Here is a 21,028-nt window from a genome sequence, read left to right on the forward strand (position 1 = left end):
AGGAAAAAAGCTTAGTGTTCTTCAGAAATAGTTAACTGATTTTGGGATGTGTGATTAATTGATACCTATTAGTAGATATTTGAGTATTTCATCTCTGTTCCTAAAAATTTGGATATTCAGGTTGGCTAGAAAACTTGGGATCTTCTCTTTGGGAAAGCTTATGTTCAGGTCACCTGACATGTCAAGTTGCTAATACCAGGGCCTAGATGGTCATTCTGTCTGCCAGTCAGTCCGTCATTCTTAAGCACCCTGGGTCCGAACTAGCCCCAGGCTTAGGGCTGCAGGGAGGGAAGACTCAGAAAGAGGAGAATCAGGCACACTGTGTGTGCACTGTGCGCCTGGGCTTCTGCTTGGGTTTCTCTGTCACATGGGTGACTTAGGAGTACCCTCCCTCCGACAACGCACACACTTGATTGAGTACCTCAGTCAGGGAGAGGGTGGAACTCCGGGGCTCTGTGGCTCGGCCTGACTCTCCAACCCTTGGCATCCCTGCAGGTCTCGGAGCTCATCTTTGTGTCCATCTATAGCTCTGAGTTCTGCATGAAGCTCTACGTGGACCCCATCAACTACTGGAAGGATGGCTACAACCTGCTGGATATAATCATTATCATCATTATCTTCATTCCTTACAGTCTCCGCAAATTCAAGGGCAAGCACTACCCCTACCTCAACATTGCTGACGGCATTCAGTCCCTGCGCATCCTCAAGCTTATCACCTATAGCCGTGGCATCCGGGTGAGTGACCTGGGGGGCACCTTGGCCTGGGAGTGTAGACAGCAGGGCCTATCGGCCCACCAGCCCCAGACAAAATAATAATTCTACTACCATTATCCAGTTACTGAATCCTACCGTGTGGCAGGTAGATCTTTACCAATATTATCTCATTTAATCTTAGAACAATTGAGGAAAAGTATTATTAGTTCCATTTTGCAGATGAAGAAATTGAGGCCAACAGTCACTCTGCAGTTAGATGTCACAGATGAGATTTGAAAGGTGTGTCTGACTCCAGTGGCCACCTGAACTTATCCTCTCTCCCATGCTACAAAGGGACTGACTTCTTTTTTTTTTAAGTTTTTTTTTTTAATGTTTATTTTTGAGAGACAGAGACAGAGAACAACTGGGAGAGGGGCAGAGAGAGGTGGAGGCACAGAATCAGAAGCAGGCTCCAGGCTCTGAGCTGTCAGCACAGAACCCAACACGGGGCTTGAACTCAGGAACTGTGAGATCATGACCTGATCCCCCAGGACTGACTTCTTATGGCACAGACCCTTTGAACTACATTCCCAGGATTCCCCAGCTTTTTGGTGGCTCTGGCCACTCACTGCTTTCCCCATACAATGAAAAATCTGCTGCCTCTTTTTTTTTAAAAAAATGTTTGTTTATTTTTGAGACAGAGAGAGAGAGAGAGAGAGTGAGTGAGCATGAACGGGGGAGGGTCAGAGAGAGAGGGAGACACAGAATCGGAAACAGGCTCAGAGCTGTCAGCACAGAGCCCGAGGTGGTGCTCGAACCACAGACCTAGAGATCATGACCTGAGCCGAAGTCAGACGCTTAACCAACTGAGCCACCCAGGCGCCCCAAATCTGCTGCCTCTTGAAGAGAATAATCTTACAACTTTGTTCTGGAAGCTCTAGGTGCACCACGTGCAGCTCTTTGGCTCAGAAGGCTCCAGAAGGCTGAACCAAACTGCCCTTAAGTTCGCCCTGGCTCTGAGCCCCGTATCCATGCTTCTCCAGGAGGGGGCTGCTTTGTACCCATTTGACCAGCTAGGGTGTGTGTTGGCCTGTTCTGCTGAGACATTGCCCCCAGCCCCAGCCTGTGTGTCTGTCTAGGATCTGGGCTCTACACTCAGCAGCCCCAGGCCTGGGGGAGAAAATGAGGAGAATGTTGAAAAGATAGCCCTACCACAGATCCCGCCCCCCCATTCATTCCATGCTCTCATGCAGTCACGTGCCTGTGTGCCCCTCCCAGACAGCATAGGCCAGTCCTCCTCTCCTTCCCTTCATGGGAGGCTCCTGGAAAGAGGTATCTGTACTTCTAGTCCCCACTGCCTTACCTGTCATTTGTGCTCTGGCTTCTTCCCTCCAAAGGAACTAGCCTCTCTGAGGTTGCCAACAACTTCCTTGTCACCAAGTCTACTGGCCAGTTCCACTGGCCTCCCTGTCACCGCCTTCTCTTGGTTTTCCTCCAGCCTCTTGAGCATGACTTGACTGCTCGGATGTGTGCTTTCTTCGCCCGGCCTGCAGGTTCTGTTTTCTCGGGACTGTGTCCTGAGTGCTCTTCAGCTCCCACTCTGCATACCCTCTTTGGTGATCTTTTCCACATTTCAGGGGTCTGCACCCTCCCACGCCTCTCTCTGACCTTCAGACCCACGGCCTCCTGGACATCTCACGTGCTCCTCAGACTCAAATTTGTCTAAACTGGAAATCGTCACTCTGCCCCACCCTCATCCCCAAAGCCTGGCTCCTCCTCCTGCATTGTGTCTTTTTGTGAAGGGCGCGCCCCACCCCCATTCAACTGCCAGGTCGTAGGTTTGAGTGTCAGCATTAACGCCTCTGTCTCAAAGTCCTCTTACATGGCCTCCTACGTAGTTAGTGACCTGTCCACATCTTTTCACTCCTACAGCCATCATCTTTTCCCCATCACCACCCATCTTCATCAGGACTCCTGCCCTGGCTTCCCACACTACCAAGAGAGGAGATGCCCCTGCAGCTGGGGAGAATCTTTAAAGGGTACATCAAATCACAGTGACCTTCCTTTCGAACTGGAGAGTGGCTCCCCTTGTTTGTAGGCTAGAGATAAAGCCTATGATGTGTCCTAGAAGCGGGAGAAGGGAGTGTCAGAGGTGCTGGGTATTGGAGTCCGTGTCAGATCGGGACGGTAGTAAGGCAGGTGGACAGGAAAGAAGACTAGAGGTCCTTGGGAGGTGGATGCTGGTTGATGGGCACCTCAGAGTTATGGAACCATCAGAAAGACAGTTGGAAGTATAGTCTAGTTAGTGCAGGTGTTGGGTACCAAGGGAGCAAGGGCCTAATAATGGTGCCAAGGTCCCTGGGACTGAGGGAGTCGAGGGACAAAGAGGTCTGGGAGATGGTTGATATTCCATAGGGATCCTGAAGTCTCTGAGGATGACAGCAGGATGGTGTGGAGCCTGGAGGCAGAGATTCCAAGACATGAGGGTGAGTAGTTAGCTAGAAGGTTGGACTTTTCTAGAAGCAGGGGCTCTGCCCATGATGACAGGGTCTCTCAGGACAAGACGGGGGATGGTCTCCTGAATCAGGCTGGCGAGGAATAGTCAGCCTTCCTCAAGAGGGTTGCTGAGGAGTAATGTCCTGTGGAGGAGAGGATTTTCAGGTGAGGTCACAAGAGAGGTCACCATGGAATGGAGGTGGCAGAAACCTGTCGGAGGCATGTGAGGAAGGAGGTGATGGCTGTGGGCTGAGGGAAAGGAAGCCTAAGGCTGCATGTGGAGGAGGGAAGCAGATAGAACAGGGGTCTGGGGGAGGGACAGTGACCCAGACTGGTACCTTGTGAAGCTGAGGGAATGAGCTATTTGCTGAATGTCACGGTAGCCTGGTCAGAGGCTAAGGCCTGAAGATGCCTGAGGTTTAGGGACTGGCAGGGACAGCCCATATTTCCAGGGCAGGGATCCAGTGAAGAGAGGAGAGCCCTCCCAGCTGACCAAGGTCTGTCCCAGGACCCAGCCTGGATTGCTTGGTGACTACAGACCTTTGCTCAGCCTTTGGTTCTTGTAGACATGAACAGAGACCCATGGACATGTAGATGGAATATTCGCAGGGACATGTGGCTCATATTTGACCTCAGGGGTTTCTGTCATTAAGCCAAACCTTGTGTCCCAAAGTTGTTCCCTGGGGACGACCAAGCCACTTGGCTGTGGCTTGCCAAGGCCTATGGGATATCGTTGGACCCCAGATCCCTAGGGGCACAGAAGTGACTCTAGATTACACAGCCTCTGTACACGGGCCAGGTAGAGCTGGAGGTGCCAAAGGGAGGGACCTGCACCTCTGTGATAATTTATATTCATTGAAGTCTAACAGAGCCCTAGCCTCAGAGCCCAAAGCTAGCACTCAGGCCCATCTTGGCTCCTATCCCCTGATTAATTAAAATGATACTCTGTCATCCACCGCATGGCAGTAAACCTGTACCATGGGGAAATAGTTCCTTGTTGTTTTGCACACAGAGAGGTTCTGTTAGCTGGGCACCTGAGGGCCACATTGCCCCGTTTATCTGTGTTTTAGCCCAAGGAACAACCTGGGAGACGCTGGGGCTTCTCCTTGAAGCTCATCACTTTCCACACATCAGAGCAGCTGCACAGAAGTGCTCTCTCAAGAGTGGCTGGTCCTGGGTCCCTGCCATGCCTCAAGTTCTTCTCTGTACCCTGAACGCCCCAGGGCCAGGAGGACGGCTGTGGTTCGACCTAGGGCCCGGGAGAGCTGAACTAGGACCAGGAATTGCTTCTCCAAAGAATTTGAGAATTCAAAACCAAGCACCTGTGGGGGTCAGGTTGTAGCTTTGAAAGCTCAGGTCTTCCTTGGGAACGAGCTTCTAGCCTGTGGGGTTCTTTCTGGGCAGCATCTGCTGGGATTGGATTTCTGTACCCCTGGACTGCAGACCAAGTGGGACTGCCTGGGTTGTGCTTGAAGAACATCGTCAAGGCCAGGTGTCAGGATTCCCACATGTCAGGGCTTCTGGAGAGCATGGCCTCTTCTCCACTGCCGTTCTCGAGGCTGCTCGGCTTTGGCCTCAGGTAGCACTGGGCCTCGGGCTGCCCTGGGAGTGGACACTCCCCTGGAGCCCATCCTCCACCCCTTCCGTGGTGTTTCCATTCTCCCACTGCCAGCTGCCCCTTCCCTGGCCACCTGGGAGGCCTCTTCTGCACACTGTGTCATCCGGTTGCAGCATTTGTCATGAGGGCTTGACCCCTTCGCTCATGGTAGTTCTCGGGAAGGAAGTTCTGTCTCTGTATTGCAGGGAGGGAGCCAGTTCTTTGCATCTCACCTCTTTGGGAATTAATCCCCAAACACTGACTTTCTTCCCACAAGGAGAGGCAGCATTCCCCTCTGCAGCCAGCTGTCAAAGCAGTCCATGTGCAGGGCAGTGCCGGGGCACTCAGCTTGCCTTTCTGCTTCCCCAGTTATCCCGAAGTGCCAACGCTTCCCTGTCCTGTGGCCCAGCTCTATCCGGCACCTCCGTTCCTAGTGTTGAGCCAGTAAACGGCTTCTTGACTTGGGAAAGGGGGCTTTCGTGGTTGAAGTTGGTGGCACAAGGCGCAGGGCTCGGGAGTTGGTCCTAGGTCTGCTGCTGTATCGGAGCGTGATGCCGGCCAAGGCTTTTTGCTTTTTTGAGACCGCGCTTCCTCATCTTAAAATGTGATGAATGATAACACCCACCTGCATTAAAACAGTGTCTGTTGCAGCATGTAGGTAGGTGAACACGTCTTGAACTCCTACTCCTACTCCTATTCCTCCTACTACTACAAGACTCCAGGGTGTGGAGAATAAACGGTAAGGAGCCATACACTGTGCTCCCCGGAGAGGTCAACATAGTGGGAGGTCAGACAAATGCCCACTTCCTAGGGCAAGACTGAGGTCACAAGCCAGAGACCTGCCTGGGGAACAGTACTCGGGGCGAATGGGAAGCCACATTCCTCTTAGCCTTCATCATTCCCTCCCCTAGGGTAGCTCCCCAACTCCTTCTGGGCTTGGAAGAGCGTTCAGGCCAGCCCTCAGCTGAGAAGCAGGGGCGGGACCCATTGGGATGGCCACAGAAGCAGGCGGGGTTCAAGGGAAGTGGTTGGTGGTGCTGTTGCAGACACCCAGGCCCGAGGCAGCGCACACAGTCTGCCCCTGGGTGACTGAAGGTGGAGGCCAGGCATTGTTGAACCACTATTGGATTGGTCCAGCTCTCAGTCTGGGCACAGTTCCTGTTTGTTCATTCGCTCGTTCATTCACTCATTCATTCCCCCAACCCTTTATGGAGCATCTCCTATGTGCCAGGCCTGGCACTGGATGCCGGGGACAGCTGTGGTCGGGCACCCTGGGCCTGTCCTCTGAGCCGCTCCCAGCCTGGCAGCCTGGCCTAGCCCTAGTGCCTCTGCCTTGCAGACACTCATCACCGCCGTGGGGCAGACAGCCTACACCGTGGCCTCCGTGATCATCCTACTCTTCGTCCTCATGTTCATCTTCGCCGTCTTGGGCTTCTGCCTGTTTGGAGTTCCAGACAGGGGTGACCCGAATAACTGGGGGAACCTGGCTGTGGCTTTCTTTACCCTCTTCAGCTTGGCTACGGTACCGTGTTTGGGAACAGCGGTGGGGGTGGGGGCCTTGAGAAGGGAGTGGGTGTGGGTGTGTGGACAGGCTGGGCCTTCCATGGGGTCCTCCTCATGATCAGGTACTTAGCTGGGCTGGGTAAGCTGAAGGCTGGCCTCCCGGGACTAAGCAGAGGCCAGGGCCCTGGCCAGGGGTCCACTGCTCTCTCTAATCATGTGACTCCCTAAAGCATTCCCATTTGTCCCACAGGGTTATAAAACTTTCAAAGAGTTCTCAAAAGAGAACTCATTTGGATTAAGTTTACTTTAGAAATGATGCCCATGTCACATAGGCTTTCTGGGACTAGGTTGTCACAAATCCAGTCAGAATTGGCCGCAAAGCCCAAGTCTAGAAGTGTAGACTCTGGGGTCTTTCCAAAGGAGGGCCTTGCAGAGAGCCAGTGGCTGTTTCAGAAGGATGGGGTGCCTTGTGGCCCCTTGGCCAGTACTGTCTATGCCTAGTGGTGCCTTGCCCTTGAATCCCTAGCCACCATATGTGGGCTGGAGTGGATGGGGGCTGGTGGGGAGAGGCTGATGTGAAGGCAGAGCCAGCTGCATTCTCAGTGGGGCTGGGGCTCCCCTAGGGTGGGTGAGAAGGAGGCCTGTCCCATTGGGCCTTGGCACTTGGCATGCCCTGCCTTGCCTGAGCAGGTCGATGGCTGGACAGACCTACAGGAACAGTTGGATAATCGGAACTTGGCTCTCAGCCGGGCATTCACCATCATCTTCATCTTGCTTGCCTCCTTCGTCTTCCTCAGTATGTTCGTGGGTGTGATGATCATCCACACTGAGGTGAGGCTGCACCTGTAAGGACTGGGGGTTGGCTCAGCTGCACCTGTAATGATCGCGGGCTCAGCTGTGGCAGGCGGAGCTGCAGGCCAAGTCTCCAGGGCCGGGGAGGAGGCGGCCAGTTGGGCCCTCTCTTCCCCCTGAGCCACTGCATTTCCCTGCCTTGGGATGGCAGTCAGCAGGACAGGGGCTCGGAGAGTCACTGCAGCCATGGATGGCCGCTTGAGCGGGGGGCTGGCCCTGCATGGAGTATCCTCCTGGTGAGGGACTTTAGTGGCAATGTAAGATGAGGGAAGAAGAAAAACGGGGGGGGGGGGGTATGCAGTGAGAGCCTGTATCTTACCTCCATCTTCCCCGTCTCCAGGACTCCATTAAAAAGTTTGAGCGGGAGCTGATGGTGGAGAGACATGTGACGCTCATGGAGGAGAAGCAGGTGATTGTGAAGAGGCAGCAGGAAGAGGTCAGCAGGCTGATGCAGACACAGGTAGGTGATCTCCCCAGGCAGGTGGATCAGTTAGGGCTGAAGCAATGGTCACAAAGTGCCCTGGGGCCAGCTCACATCAGACATCTCTGGTCTTAGGTAAGGCAGGTGTCTATACCCTGTATTTTCCAGAGTCAGGCTTTATTCTCTCTATTTTTGTATTTCTCTGGATCTCTTAGAGAGTTGAGTACTGTAGTTATAGTTCCTCCCTTCTTCCTGGGCACAACTCCACTTCCAGGCCCTCTGCCTGGAGTGCTTTTGTTATTGAGGCCCCCTGAATGCCAGGCAGGCACCTGTGTACCCAGTGGATGAGGCTGTGGAGGTCCTGACAGGTGCTGCTCAACTCCAGTTTCCCTCCTTCCCTCCATCCCTCCCTTCCTTCCTTCCCTCTTCCTGCCCTTTCCTTCCTTCCTTCCTTCCTTCCTTCCTTCCTTCCTTCCTTCCTTCCTTCCTTCCTTCCTCCCTTCCTTCCTCCCTTCCTTTTTTAATTTAGTTTTTTTTTTAGTTTATTTATTTTGAGAGAGAGTGTGTGTGTGAGCAGGGGACGGGCAGAGAGAGAGAGAGAGAGAGAGAGAGGGAGAGAGAGAATCCCAGGCAGGCTCTGTACTCTCAGTGCAGAGCCTGATGTGGGGCTCCAACTCACAAACCGCAAGATCATGACTTGAACTGAAGTCAGATGCTTAATTGACTGAGCCACCCAGGTGCCCTGTTCAACTCTGTTTTTTCTAAACTGGAACTGGGATGAGCGCAATGGGCTGGAGATCTTCTGTCAAGCATGATACAATGGGGAAAGCCTGGGGGAGAGCCGTCTTTTCTCAGCCTGGGCTCTCCAAACAAATCATGCCGAGTCCTGGATGCTCTGCTGGGTCTGAACCCCTGCCCTCCCTCCCCCATGCAGTCAGTGCATCCCTCCTCAACCCTTCCTCTGAGCTGGAGACATCCTCCTGTCTTGACTGTGACCAGGTTTGTCCAGGGCAAGGTGAGACCACGCTGAGTCGCACTCGGGCTCTCACTGGTTCCTGTCTATGTCACCTGTCCTCATGTCAGTGATGGTGGCTCATGAGGCTACCTTGGTCAGGGCGGGTTGAGGCTTGGAAGGAGTGGGGGTGAACCTGTGATTAAGAAGATCAAGACTTATCCTGGGGCTAGCATCAGGATCCCCAGGTCTCTGCATCTTGGGGTATTACTTCTTCCTCTTCACTGCCCTCTTTATGCTTCCCTCTCTAGAAAAAAGGTGACTACAAAAGTTTCAGTGAGCTGGTAGAGAACTTCAAGAAGACCCTGCGGCACACTGACCCCATGGTCTTGGATGATTTTGGCACCAGTCTGCCCTTCATCGACGTCTACTTGTCCACCCTGGACAACCAGGACACTACGATCTGCAAGTCAGTCCCAGCCCCGTTGGCCCAGGGAGACCAAGCCTTTCCTAGTCCACAGGCTTCCTCGAGGGTGGGGCCCTGGCAGGTGCCCTGGGAGAGCAGGGGGGCGGTGGCTGATGTGCAGGGTGAGTGCAGGGAGGCCCTTCTTGGGCCATACATGCACAACTCCATGTATGCGCAGGGCCTGTGTGGCTGTGGATGAGCCTGTGGCTCAGAGGCCTCTGCTCCCCTGTCTCTCCCCGGCCTGCTCTGACTGGCCCTTTAGACTCTTCAGGCCCCTCCTCACGACCCCCTTTACAGAAGTCAGAAGAAAGAGTGCTGGTTGGCAAGGCAGGAGCTGGGGCTTGTGGCCTGGTTCCGACAGCTACCTTTATTTATGACTCTGGGGAGGTCTCTGCCCCTTCCCCACCTGTCATACCAGAGGCTACTGGGCTGATTCTATAAAAACAGTGTGTGAAGCTTTGAGTTGGCCCGGCTCAGGGCTGTGCTCTGTGTGCATTAGCTGGAGTTATACCTGTCTGTTACTGAGCTGGAAAGAGCCTGGCATGGCACTGAGGAGCCACAGTGGGCTCTTGAGCAAGGAAGGACACAGTAGGTTGGTTTCTCGAAAAAAACATCCTGGAGGAATTCATGGACTAGAGAAACTCAAAGGAGGGGGTCAGGCAACATCCACTTTTGGCCCAAGAGTGGGCCAGGCAGTGTCTGGTCACCTCCACACGGTCACCTCACTTACAGCCAGGATTTGTTGTCCTCAGCCTGACTCATGTGTTAAAATAACTTACTCTGGGGGCCACAGGCACAGCAGCAGACCCGGATTCCAGCTGCCCTGATCCGGCCTACAGCCCTTGTCTCCCTTGAACCCATACCTGCCAGGGGTGGTGAATCCATAGGTGCAGGCATGTGGTGGGCGGAGCTGGGGTGGCATGGAGAACCTCCCCCGCTGAGCTCAGGCCCCCTCTCCCCTGCCTCCACTTTCAGGCTTCAGGAGCTGTACTGTGAGATCGCACACGTGTTGAGCCTGATGCTTGAAGACTTGCCACAGAAGAAACAGTCCCAGTCCTCTGAAAAGACCACTGAGCAGTAGGGGGCGTGGGCACCAGGTGCCAGTGTGACCTGCAGGGCGTGACAGGCCCCCCATTAAACACAAGCTTTCTGAACTGACGTCTCTGCAGCAACTTTGGGTTATGGTGTTTCCCCGCTGCTGGTGTTGGGTCTACGTGGGTGACCACGAATTCTGATTGCCTGGGCTACTCCCTCCCTCAACATGATATAGCCGGGCCTGGGGAGTGGGGAGAGAGACGCTCAAGACTTGACCTTGGCCAGAGGCCACATCCAGGGGCCACAGTGGCTATCCCCTCCCTTGACCTCAGCAGCGAGGACTTATTGGGTTCCTGGGAAAGCCACCTCAGGACCCCTAGACCAGGGAGGGCCTCTGGCAGCCCCATAAGTGTGTATGGCCCCTTTGAGCTGGTGTAACACCACTAATCTTGGAACCTCTTTTTTTTAATTTATTTATATTAAGAAAATTTTTTTAATGTTTATTTATTTTTGAGAGCCAGAGCAGGAGTGGGGGAGGGGTAGAGAGAGAGGGAGACACAGAATCCAAAGCAGGCTCCAGGCTCTGAGCTGTCAGCACAGAGCCCAATGTGAGGCTCAAACCGATGAACCGTGAGGTCATGACCTGAGTCGAAGTCGGATGCTCAATCGACTGAGCCACCCAGGCTCCCCTGATCTTGGAATCTCTTAAAGCTGGGCTCATCTTTGTGGGTGAGCACCAGGCAGAGCGTCATCTCTGTCTGTGGACCTGCTGTCACGGAGACCCCTCTTTGGAAGTTGACTCTGCTTTCCTCTAGGCTCACAGTGGTCGTGGTGCCCCAGCAGGTGCAGCTGTGACTGACAGGACTGTGTTGTGTGGGCATGGAGCTCACAGTGGCCCGACCTGGGGGACTGACCTCCCAGCAGTGCCAGGGCACCTCATATAAGGGTCAAAGGAGCAGCAGGATCAGGCGCTTTGGACTGTTTCCCCTCCTACGGTTAGTGAGGACTCTTCACTTCAAAAGGTGGCATTTTCTGTGTTATTCCTGGGCCAGATGACTAGCAGAGTTGGCAAGGACCTGTCCCTACCTTGATGCAGCCATGGTGGAATCTTCTGAAGGCACGGGGAGGACAGGGTTGGCTGACACCCCTTGCTCCCACCTGGCCAGGCCAGAGGCCCTACAGTGCGCCACCGGCTCCCATTGCTGGGGAAGTATTCTTGAGGCCCATCCCTTCAGCAGTGCCACCTCTCAAGGAGGGAGGAGTGAGCTCTGGCTGGACTGGGAGTAGGACAGCCACACCTACAGCTGAGGGAAAAAAGGCCCCACACCCACACGGGGGAGTCAGGTCAGCAGAAAACACGTGGGGCAAAGTTGAGAGCGGCTGGACAGAGGGTCCCCCGGGTGGCCCCAGGATCTCCGGGCATGGGTGACAGCCCCTCTGAGGCCACAGGACAAGGGCACATGGAACCCTTTACTCGGTGTTTTGTTCATACATCCAACTGCTATTTCCTGAGCTGTGCTGGGCGCTGCGGGTGCCATAATGAGAAACCCACAGTCTGGTCCTGGTCCTCTTGGGGCCCTCGGTTATACAGGGGAAAGAGTATCCAGCCAGACTGGATGAAAGAAATTTCCCCGAGGAAGTGCCTGTTGAATGCAGACAGCACGAGTCTTCTAAGATACTCAGATCATTGCTGCTTGCGAATGTTCACACTCTCAGGGCCAAATTGAGAATTGTGTAAAAATGCCAGGAAGGCTTGCCATGGTGTATGAGACCCATCACCATGCCGTAGGGGAGCCCTCTGAGGGCAGAGGGTATAGCCTAGCTGTTTCCTGAGGTGCAGAAAACTTGATGCCAATGTCTTGGGAGGCGGGCCAGAAGTGAGCGGGATGTGTGTGCCCTTCTTGGAGCAGGGAGAAGCCCAGGGCCTAATGCATGCGGTGCTTGAACATGAAGGCTGAGGGCCTCCAGGGGTGCTCTGGGGGCACAGCCCTGTCAGTAGAACAGGCAGACAGGCCTCAGGCCATGGCTGTGATTCAGGGCTGGGGCAAAGCAAACATTGCCAGCTGCTCACACTGTTGTGTATACTGTTGGCACGCTGTGTGCCTACGTTGCTTGGGAGAATATGAAAACACATTCCCTTGCTCTCACTAGGAATCTTGAGAATTGCCTTAGGCCTCTGGAAGTGAACAAAAGATTAAAAAATTAGCCTCAGGTAAGTTGGAAAGTACCATGGTTTTGGAGTGAGGAGATCTGGATCCCTTAATGGGGTGACCCTGGTCAAGGAGTCTGAGCTTCTGAAAACTCAGCTATTTCCGCAGAGAAATGGGCTGATAAAATGGACCCACTCTAAGGATCAAATGAAATACATGTGAGAGAGTGAAAAAAGATGCAGTCAGCTGTGGCTGGTGTGTTCTCGCTGTCAGCTCTGCCTCTGTGCTGGGAGGCCGGCTACTCTGGGCCGTGCTGATCCAGGGCAGAGAAGGACGGCACAGATGTCAGGGTGGCAGGGAGGACAGTATGGTGCGGAGAGCAGGCAGCAGAGGTCTGGAACCTGCGTTGGGGTTGGGCCGTGAAGGGTCTCCGTCGGGACCTGGCCCAACAGGATGGGCAGATGGCATGTGACCGGAAGGCCTGGGTCCCCTCAGGGAAGCCCCAGGTATGGGGCTCTGGGCTGTGGCACGGGAGGGCACGCTGCCTTTAAGGGCACAAGCGGAAGGTTGTCACAGAGCAGAGAGCTGGGAGAGGGTGACGTGCAGAGGGCTGGCCCAGCACTGCTGGCAGAATAAGCCAGCGGATATTTGGCGCAAAGTCCCAAAGCAGCATTTCTCTTTGGCTCTATTCGTCTGCAGAGCAAACACTGGCAGATTGGAATTCCCACTTGGGCCCTCACCAACTCAAACAGGCTTGGCCACGACTTTCAGTTGATTTGCTTGGGGCAAAAGTGCTCTGCTTGTCCAGGCCTGGTTGTGGAAAGCAGGACCTTTCTCACCGCCCCCCAGCCCTCTGATCCAGCAGAACTGTCCCCAGATGGCTTGTTTGTCTTCATGCTGCCAGCCTGGTGGTTTGGTAGCTGCATTGGGATGCAGGGGACCTGGGCTTGAGTCTTCTGGTCATGCTCAGGCCCTCCCCCAGCTCCTGTGGGAAGGAGATGGAATCCGGGGCTGGAGGTGTTTGGAAGGTGGCCGGATTTTTTTTTTCTTTCTTATTTTAACAGCTTGTTGATTCCACCAGCAGGAAGCAGTCTCTATATTATGGAGATCCAGGCAGTGAGTGAGAATATAAACTCTGCTATTTATTCCAACAGCCCCTAGAAATCCTACATGGAGAAGCTGGGAACTGCACACCTTGTATTTTCTTCAACTGTGGGTGAGATGGGATGCTTCCTAAATCACAGCGCCCTTCAGCCAGTCAGGCTTTGCTGTCAGTGGTCTCTCTCCTGGTTTTGGGCTCTGTCCCTGGCTCCAGGTTGCCTGGGCCTGCTCCTTTGTCTCCCAGGCTCTCAGGAGAGAAGATGGCTCTGGATTCCTAAGTAGGCTGCTCAGCAAGGAGAGGTGATGGCTGCCGTTTCTAGTCTCAGGGCTTGGGAAATGGGGAGAAGGGGGCTAAATGTGACAGAGAGAAATTTGTCAACATGTGAGAGCCTTGCTCTTTCCCACGTTCCACCATCAGGAGCCCTGTCTGTGCTTGGTCAGCCCCATGCCTCACCGTCCTCGAGTTCCAGCTCTGACTGTATTTCAAGCTCTGGGTGATGCGGCACTGGGAGGGTGGGGGAGAGCCAGGTCTGGATCGGAAAGGAAGGAGGGGGGGCGTTTGTGATTTCTTGGTCTCTTCCATGATGGAGAATCAGGGTAATGGGCAAAACAGAGAAAATGAAGAGACCAGTCAGGCTTGATGGGTCTACATAATCAGGAGCTGGGACAGGGAGGGAAGAAGGAAGTAAAAGTTGAGGGCTAAGAGTCAGAGACCTTTATTTGCTTGTTTGTTTGTTTGTTTAGAGAGAGAGTGTGCAAAGTGAGGGAGAGAGAGCGTGCAAGTAGGGGAAAGGGATGGGGGGGAGAAAGAAAAAGAGAGAGGGGGAGAGAGAGAGAGAGAGAGAGAGAGAGAGAGAGAATCTTAAGTTGGATCCATGCTTGGCTTGGAGGCTGACCCTGGTCTTGATTCCACAACCCTGGGATCATGACCTGAGCCAAAATCAAGGGTTGGATGCTCCCAGTGCCTGGGTGGCTCTGTTGGTTGAGCATCCAACTCTTGATTTTGGCTCAGGTCATGATCCCAGGGTCATGGGATTGAACCCCACATTAGCCTCTGCACTGAAAGTGCATCCTGCTTAAGATTCTCTCTTTCTTTCTCTCTGCCCCTCTGCCCACTCCTGTGCTTGCTCACTCACTCTCTCTCAAAAAGGAAAAAAAAGAAGGGTTGGATGCTCAACCAACTGAGCCACCCAGGTGCCCCCAAGAATCAAAGACTCTTAGAGGTTCTGACCCAGCTGGAGTGTTAGGCCTGCAAAGGGGTGGAAGGGGGATGGCAGGTCCTTGTGGGGTGACAACCAGATACTTCTGATGTTCTCTGTGATAGGCAAGTCATAGCTGGTATCATTTAAAGCTAATTTTTGGTTGCTGACTGTGCCTTTTAAAAATGGAACCCCATGAATAGACGTGACCACGTGGAATCTGGATTATATTCAGGCAGCCTAAAGATCATCCTGTGTAATTGGGACCTCTCAGGCTAACACTGGGAAATGTTAAGAGGGCTTTACAAACCACCACCTGAACCCCCAAATGGGCTCAGAGGCTCCTAAGTGAAGCACCCCAGGGGGCGGAGGCATCATATGTGGCTGGCTTTTTGTAAAATGAAACTGAAATCTCAAAAGGAAGTGGGGAAGATGAAGTGTCTGTTCTAAAACTCTTGGGAAACTGGGGGCTGACCCCAGCCTTTGTAATGGGACAATGCTGGGTGATGGGACAATGCTGTCCTCATAGCAGAGGCACCCCACCGCCTCCCAGTTCAGCACACGTGCCACTAGACTCCCTCCTTTCCCCAGCAGGACCTTGAGACCCGGAATGGCAGTCTGAGGTAAGAAGCCTCTTCACATCTTGCCGCTAGATGAGAGGAGGAGGAATCCAGGCAGAGTTCAGGCCCAGGCTCCAAAGGTGGTATTTTCATTGTTCCCATGAAACAGGTGGTAAGACTAAGGTTCAAAAAGGTGATGTAACCTTACCCGTGTCTGTACGACTAAGGGGGAAGAACCAGGATTCACACCCATGCAGCCTGGCTTTTTAACCACTGTGCTACAATGCTAGCCACAATCCTCAAAGGAATTGTCAGCTCCATTTTATAGGTGGGTGAGCAGGCACTCAGAGGGACTGTCCCTTGGCCAAGATTGTCATTAAAGCGTGCAGTCAATATTTGAATTCAGGCTACACATGTGTCCCCCTGTTCTACAGCCCTAGAGCAACCTTAGTTTTTCTTCACAAAGCTATTTTTTGAACTTTAAAAATCAAACCATGATTGCCTTCCGAGCAGGGCCTGGGGCTGCAGTCTGCTGGCCCAATGGCTCCTGGCGTGGCTCTGGGAGCTCCAGAGATGGAGAACATGGCAAGAAGCAATCTGTGTGTGCAGATGGGTTTTGACTGTGGCGCCTAATCAGGAAATTACAGCCTAGGCAGAAGAGGGTTTGGCTTACAAGTTACCCTTCCCTGGGTTTCAGTGAGGCAGATGCACTTGGAGGCTTGGCCAGCAGATGAGATGTGAGCTCAGCAGGCAGGATGAGCCAGCCTTGTCTGTGCTGTCGAGCATCGCCAGCCATCCCTGTGCCTAGAGGGTTGGCCTCTTGGGTGGTAACCTTGAGGTGCATACTTTCTGTCTCTCTGCCTGCCCCTGCACCCACTGATAACTCATCAGCAAGGGTAGAAGCTGTGGGCACCCAGAGGGGGCACTTTGTGAGTGTCTTGGCTCAAGTAGGTGGCTTTTTACCTGACCCTTGGATGAGCAAGTGGAAAAGGAGTGAAAATTGGCAGGTGGAAAAAGCCAGGTGTAGTACTGTACTTATATGACACCATCTGTATTTTTTTTTAGAAAGGAGAAATAAATAAAGCCACACACACAAAGTGGCACGGAGATATTTGTTTCCTTCCAGGTGGCGAAGATGATAGACAAAACCTAGTATTGGCCAGAGTTTGGAGACTGGGCAGCCTTGTCTTCTGCTGGCAGTGTCCATAGGTGTGGCCTTCTCCTAAGACAACTTGTAGTAGAATTTGTTTGTTTGTTTGTTTATGTATTTTTGATCTAAAAAATGTTCATTTTACACTTCCTGAAGCTGGCAGTCTCTACTCTCAAGAGTCCAGACAACTGTCCTGATTAGATTTTATGTACACATTCCTGTGGCTCTTCAGTTCTTCTTTAAAAAAAATTTTTGTTTTTTAGTTTATTTATTTTTTGAGAGAGAGAGAGAGAGAGAGATCGATCTGGGGAGGGGCAGAGAGATTCCCAAGCAGGCTCTGCACTGTCAACGCAGAGCCTAAAGTGGGCCTCGAACTCATGAATCGTGAGATCATGACCTGAGCTGAAATTAAGAGTCAGACACTCAACCGACTGAGCCACCCAGGTGACTCCTCAACGGTTCTTCTTGAAGTTTCCCGAAGGTGCCAGCTGACAGAGATGCATTGATAAGAATGTTTACTGTGGTCTGTTAATGGAAACACAACAAAAGAAAATAGGAAGTTACCTAAATGTCCACTTGGTGAGGATGATGGTTAAAGTATTATGAATCTATATATGTGGCCCTTAAAAATAGTGATTTTTTTTTTTTGGTAAGAATAGATGTTCTTGATATTATACTGATTGAAAAAGTGGCTTCTTGAGCAACATGTGACAGGATATCATTTATGTAACAGTGTGTGCACATGTTTACATACACATGTGTGCAGGCTGAGGGATGTCTGAAAAGGTGTCATTAATAGTGGTTTGGTGCAATCCCTATCAAAATAACACCAGCATCCTTCACATAGCTAGAACAAACAATCCTAAAATTTGTATGGAACCAGAAAAGACCCCAAATAGCCAAAGCAATCTTGAAAAAGAAAACCAAACCAGGAGGCATCACAATCCCAGACTTCAAGCTATACTACAAAGCTATAATCATCAAGACAGTATGGTACTGGCACAAGAACAGACACTCAGATCAATGGAACAGAATAGAGAACCCAGAAATGGACCCCCAAATGTATGGCCAACTCATTTTTGACAAAGCAGGAAAGAATATCCAATGGGATAAAGACAGTCTCTTCAGCAAGTGGTGCTGGGAAAACTGGACAGCAACATGCAGAAGAATGAATCTGGACCACTTTCTTACACCAGACTCAAAAATAAACTCAAAATGGATGAAAGACCTAAATGTAAGACAGGAAGCCATCAAACTCCTTGAGGAGAAAGCAGGCAAAAACCTCTTTGACCTTGGCTGCAGCAACTTCTTACTCAACATGTGTCCGGAAGCAAGGGAAACCAAAGCAAAAATGAACTATTGGGACCTCATCAAAATAAAAAGCTTCTGCACAACGAAGGAAACAATCAGCAAAACTAAAAGGCAGCCGACAGAATGGGAGAAGATACTGGTAAATGACATATCAGATAAAGGGTTATTTTCCAAAATCTATAGAGAACTTCTCAAACTCAATCCAAAAAACAAATAATCGAGTGAAGAAATGGGCAAAAGACATGAATGGACACTTCTCCAAAGAACTCATACAGATGGCCAACCGACACATGAAAAAATGCTCAACATCACTCATCATCAGGGAAATACAAATCAAAACCACAATGAGATACCACCTCACACCTGTCAGAATGGCTAACATTAACAACTCAGGCAACAACGGATGTTGGCAAGGATATAGAGAAAGAGGATCTCTTTTGCACTGCTGGTGGGAATGCAAACTGGTGCAGCCACTCTGGAAAACAGTATGGAGTTTCCTCAAAAATTAAAAATAGAACTACCCTATGACCCAGCAATTGCACTATTAGGTATTGATCCAAGGGTACAGGTGTGGTGTTTCAAAGGGGCACATGCACCCCCATATTTATAGCAGTACTATCGACAATAGCCAAAGGATAGAAAGAGCCCAAATGTCCATAGATGGATGAATGGATAAAGAAGATGTGGTATATCTATACAATGGAGTATTACTCGACAACCAAAAAGAATGAAATCTTGCCATTTGCAACTACGTGGATGGAACTGGAGGGTATTATGCTAAGTGAAATTAGAGAAAGACAAATATCATATGACTTCACTCACATGAGGAGTTTAAGATACAAAACAGATGAACCTAAGGGAAGGGAAGCAAAAATAATATAAAAACAGGGAGGAGGACAAAAACATAAGAGACTCTTAAATATGGAGAACAAACAGGGTTATGGGAGGGATTGTGGGAGGGAGGATGGGCTAAATGGGTAAGGGGCATTAAGCAATCTATTCCTGAAATCATTGCTACACTATATGCCAACTAACTTGGATGTAAATTTAAAAATAAATAAACATTAAAAACTTTTTTAAAAAAGGGGAAAAATAGTGGTTTGGTGGTCTTGATTTTTATCCTCATGGTTTTTTGAACTTTAAAAATTTTAAGAATGAATATATGTATAATCAGGGCAGATAACACAATTGTCACCTTGAATGAAAAATGTTAAGTGGAGTGTGTGTATATGTGCACCCACACCTGTGGCGGGTGGAAGGGCGTTCCAAACAGAGGAATGACATGCACAAAGAAACAAAGGTAGGGGCGCCTGGGTGGCTCAGTCGGTTAAGCGGCCGACTTCGGCTCAGGTCACGATCTCGCAGTCGGTGAGTTCAAGCCCTGCATTGGGCTCTGAGCTGACAGGTCAGAGCCTGGAGCCTGCTTCAGATTCTGTGTCTCCCTCTCTCTGACCCTACCCTATACATCCTCTGTCTCTCCCTGTCTCAAAAATAAATAAAACGTTAAAAAAAATTAAAAAAAAAAAAAAAAAGAAACAAGGGTAGATCAGCAGAGGGTTTAGCAAGCACTGAGAGGTTGGTGTGGTCGCAGCTTGCAGGGCAGGGTGGGGTGTTGGGGGATTGGGTAAGTAGATTGGGGCCAGATCCTAAGGACCATGAGTACTCAGCTTGCTAGTGTGGAAGCGGGGTGGTAACCTGTCCAGATTTGATTTCTGCTGCCTGAGAGAGGCCTTATTACCCTCGCTTGGCACTTAAGCCTCCCCTAGTCTCTCTCCCCCTTTCTCTCTCCATATCTCTCAGGACCCCCTTTGCCAGGACTCAGCCTCACCTCCACTCCTACACACCCATTCTAAACCTGTTTGTCCTTCAAGGTTCAGGGCCAGGCTTCCTATCACAGGAAACCCTCCCAGATTGCTCTGGTGACCTTTGGTTTCTCCTTCCTCATACTCTCACCCTTGACCTTTTGTACCTGACCTTAACTCAGACTTAATTCCTCCATCCACAGATACTCCCAGGGGAGGGCCGTGGACTGGGAATCTTGCCCTAACACCTGGATGCCAGTGATGGACAGCCTGAGATGTGCCAGTTTTAGAGTCCTGGTGGATAGAGGATGAATGGGCAGCAGAGACCCAGGAGTGATCTGGAGCCTATGTCATGGCACAGTGGCAAATACTGTACATATCTTTTCACAACTAGCCGCATTTTGCAGATGAGGAAACGGGGTCTTGGAGAGGTTAATGTGGCAGTAAGTGGCGGCACTGAAAGTTGAACCCAGGTCCCGTCTCACTCCAGAGCCCATAGTCTTAACCTCTGTGATACTCTGGTCTTGGACCCTCACCCCAAGGAGGTCGGCCGGGCTGGGCTTGAGGTGGTGCCATCGTGTGCCTTGCTGCCCCATGCCCAGTGGAAATGGACTTCAAGGTGGAAAGGTGATGCCATCTCAGGTGGTAGCTCCTGATCCAGTGGGGGATCTGGGTGCATTGCAGCAGCCCTGCTGAGGCCTCGGCGGGTGTTATCATCCCCAGTGAAGCCAGATACTTGCCCATAGGGCCACCTGGCAGTGGTGTGGTGGGGGAATCTGGAGGGGAGGGAGGCTGAGCCTGCTGACCAACAAAGAGCTTGTAGGTTAAGAACAATTTTGTGCCTCTGAAGCAGTAGCCTCCCTGAAAGTCTTACATGCTGGACCCAGGGTCCCTTCAAACCTTGACACTGAACCTCTCAAGAGGCATGATGGCAGGTCCAGTGCCCATTTGACAGAGGGGAACACCGAGGCTCCACGAAGGGAAGGCTGAGCCCCAGGGAGAAGCCCGCCCCAGGGAGAAGCCCACCCCAGGGGCGAGGAGCCAGAGGGGTCCTGGCCTCCCCCAGGTGCCCCACCCGGCAGCCCCACCCGATCTCTGTATTGTGGGAGAGTCCAGGAGCTTTGGAGCAGTGGGCACCAAGTTCAGGAGAAGCCGGGTGTTCAGCATGAATTGCGTGTGCCAGACTGGGTGACTCAAAAGGAGTGCCAGCTTGGGGGATAGAGGAGGGGTCCTTGGCCACACCGCGTGCGTATGTGTGCATGTGTGTTTTGTGTCAACCTCTTTCATCAGGCCAGGTTTATCCACAGAGACAGACAGGTGTGTGCATGAAAAGGCTGGACTGAGGGTGGGGATAAGCATCCTTCCCAGTGTGTCTTGGAAAGTTCCCAGATAGGCCACAGGCGGGAACAGTTTGGGGAAACCTCTGCCGGGCCCTGCCACAGCCTGGCAAGCGGCAAAGTGGCCGGCTGCTTTGTGGCTGCAACGTCCGGGAGACTTTGCCAAGCACTTTCCGTGAAGTCACTGGGACGTTAAGCCCTTGGTTCAATTAAATGGGTTAATATGCTTTGTCTGATTCTGATGAATAATAATACTATAATGTGATAATAGCAATAATGGTGCTATTAGCTGTGGTTATTACACGTGCCTGCACTGTTCCAGGCACGGAGGGGAGGTACATTCCCACACACTCAGGCCTCATTTTCCTCTCATAAAATCCCATTCTTCAAAGCCTCCCAGCCC

The 21,028-nt window shown here is 51.8% G+C and overlaps 1 protein-coding gene across 1 annotated transcript in view; it reads left to right on the top strand.

Annotated features, from left to right (window-relative positions):
- Positions 1 to 10,459, top strand: part of CATSPER3 (cation channel sperm associated 3) — a 34,966-nt gene extending 24,507 nt beyond the window's left edge. The window contains exons 3-8 of the mRNA XM_030318503.1: positions 496 to 735; positions 6,126 to 6,308; positions 6,980 to 7,120; positions 7,482 to 7,601; positions 8,826 to 8,983; positions 9,956 to 10,459. Coding sequence (XP_030174363.1) covers positions 496 to 735; positions 6,126 to 6,308; positions 6,980 to 7,120; positions 7,482 to 7,601; positions 8,826 to 8,983; positions 9,956 to 10,061 — 948 coding nt within the window. The 3' untranslated portion in view covers positions 10,062 to 10,459. The remainder of the gene's footprint in view (positions 1 to 495; positions 736 to 6,125; positions 6,309 to 6,979; positions 7,121 to 7,481; positions 7,602 to 8,825; positions 8,984 to 9,955) is intronic.
- The last annotated feature ends 10,569 nt before the right edge of the window (positions 10,460 to 21,028 follow it).

This window comes from Lynx canadensis, chromosome A1 (genome assembly GCF_007474595.2).
Source record: "Lynx canadensis isolate LIC74 chromosome A1, mLynCan4.pri.v2, whole genome shotgun sequence".
Classification (NCBI taxonomy): domain Eukaryota; kingdom Metazoa; phylum Chordata; class Mammalia; order Carnivora; family Felidae; genus Lynx; species Lynx canadensis.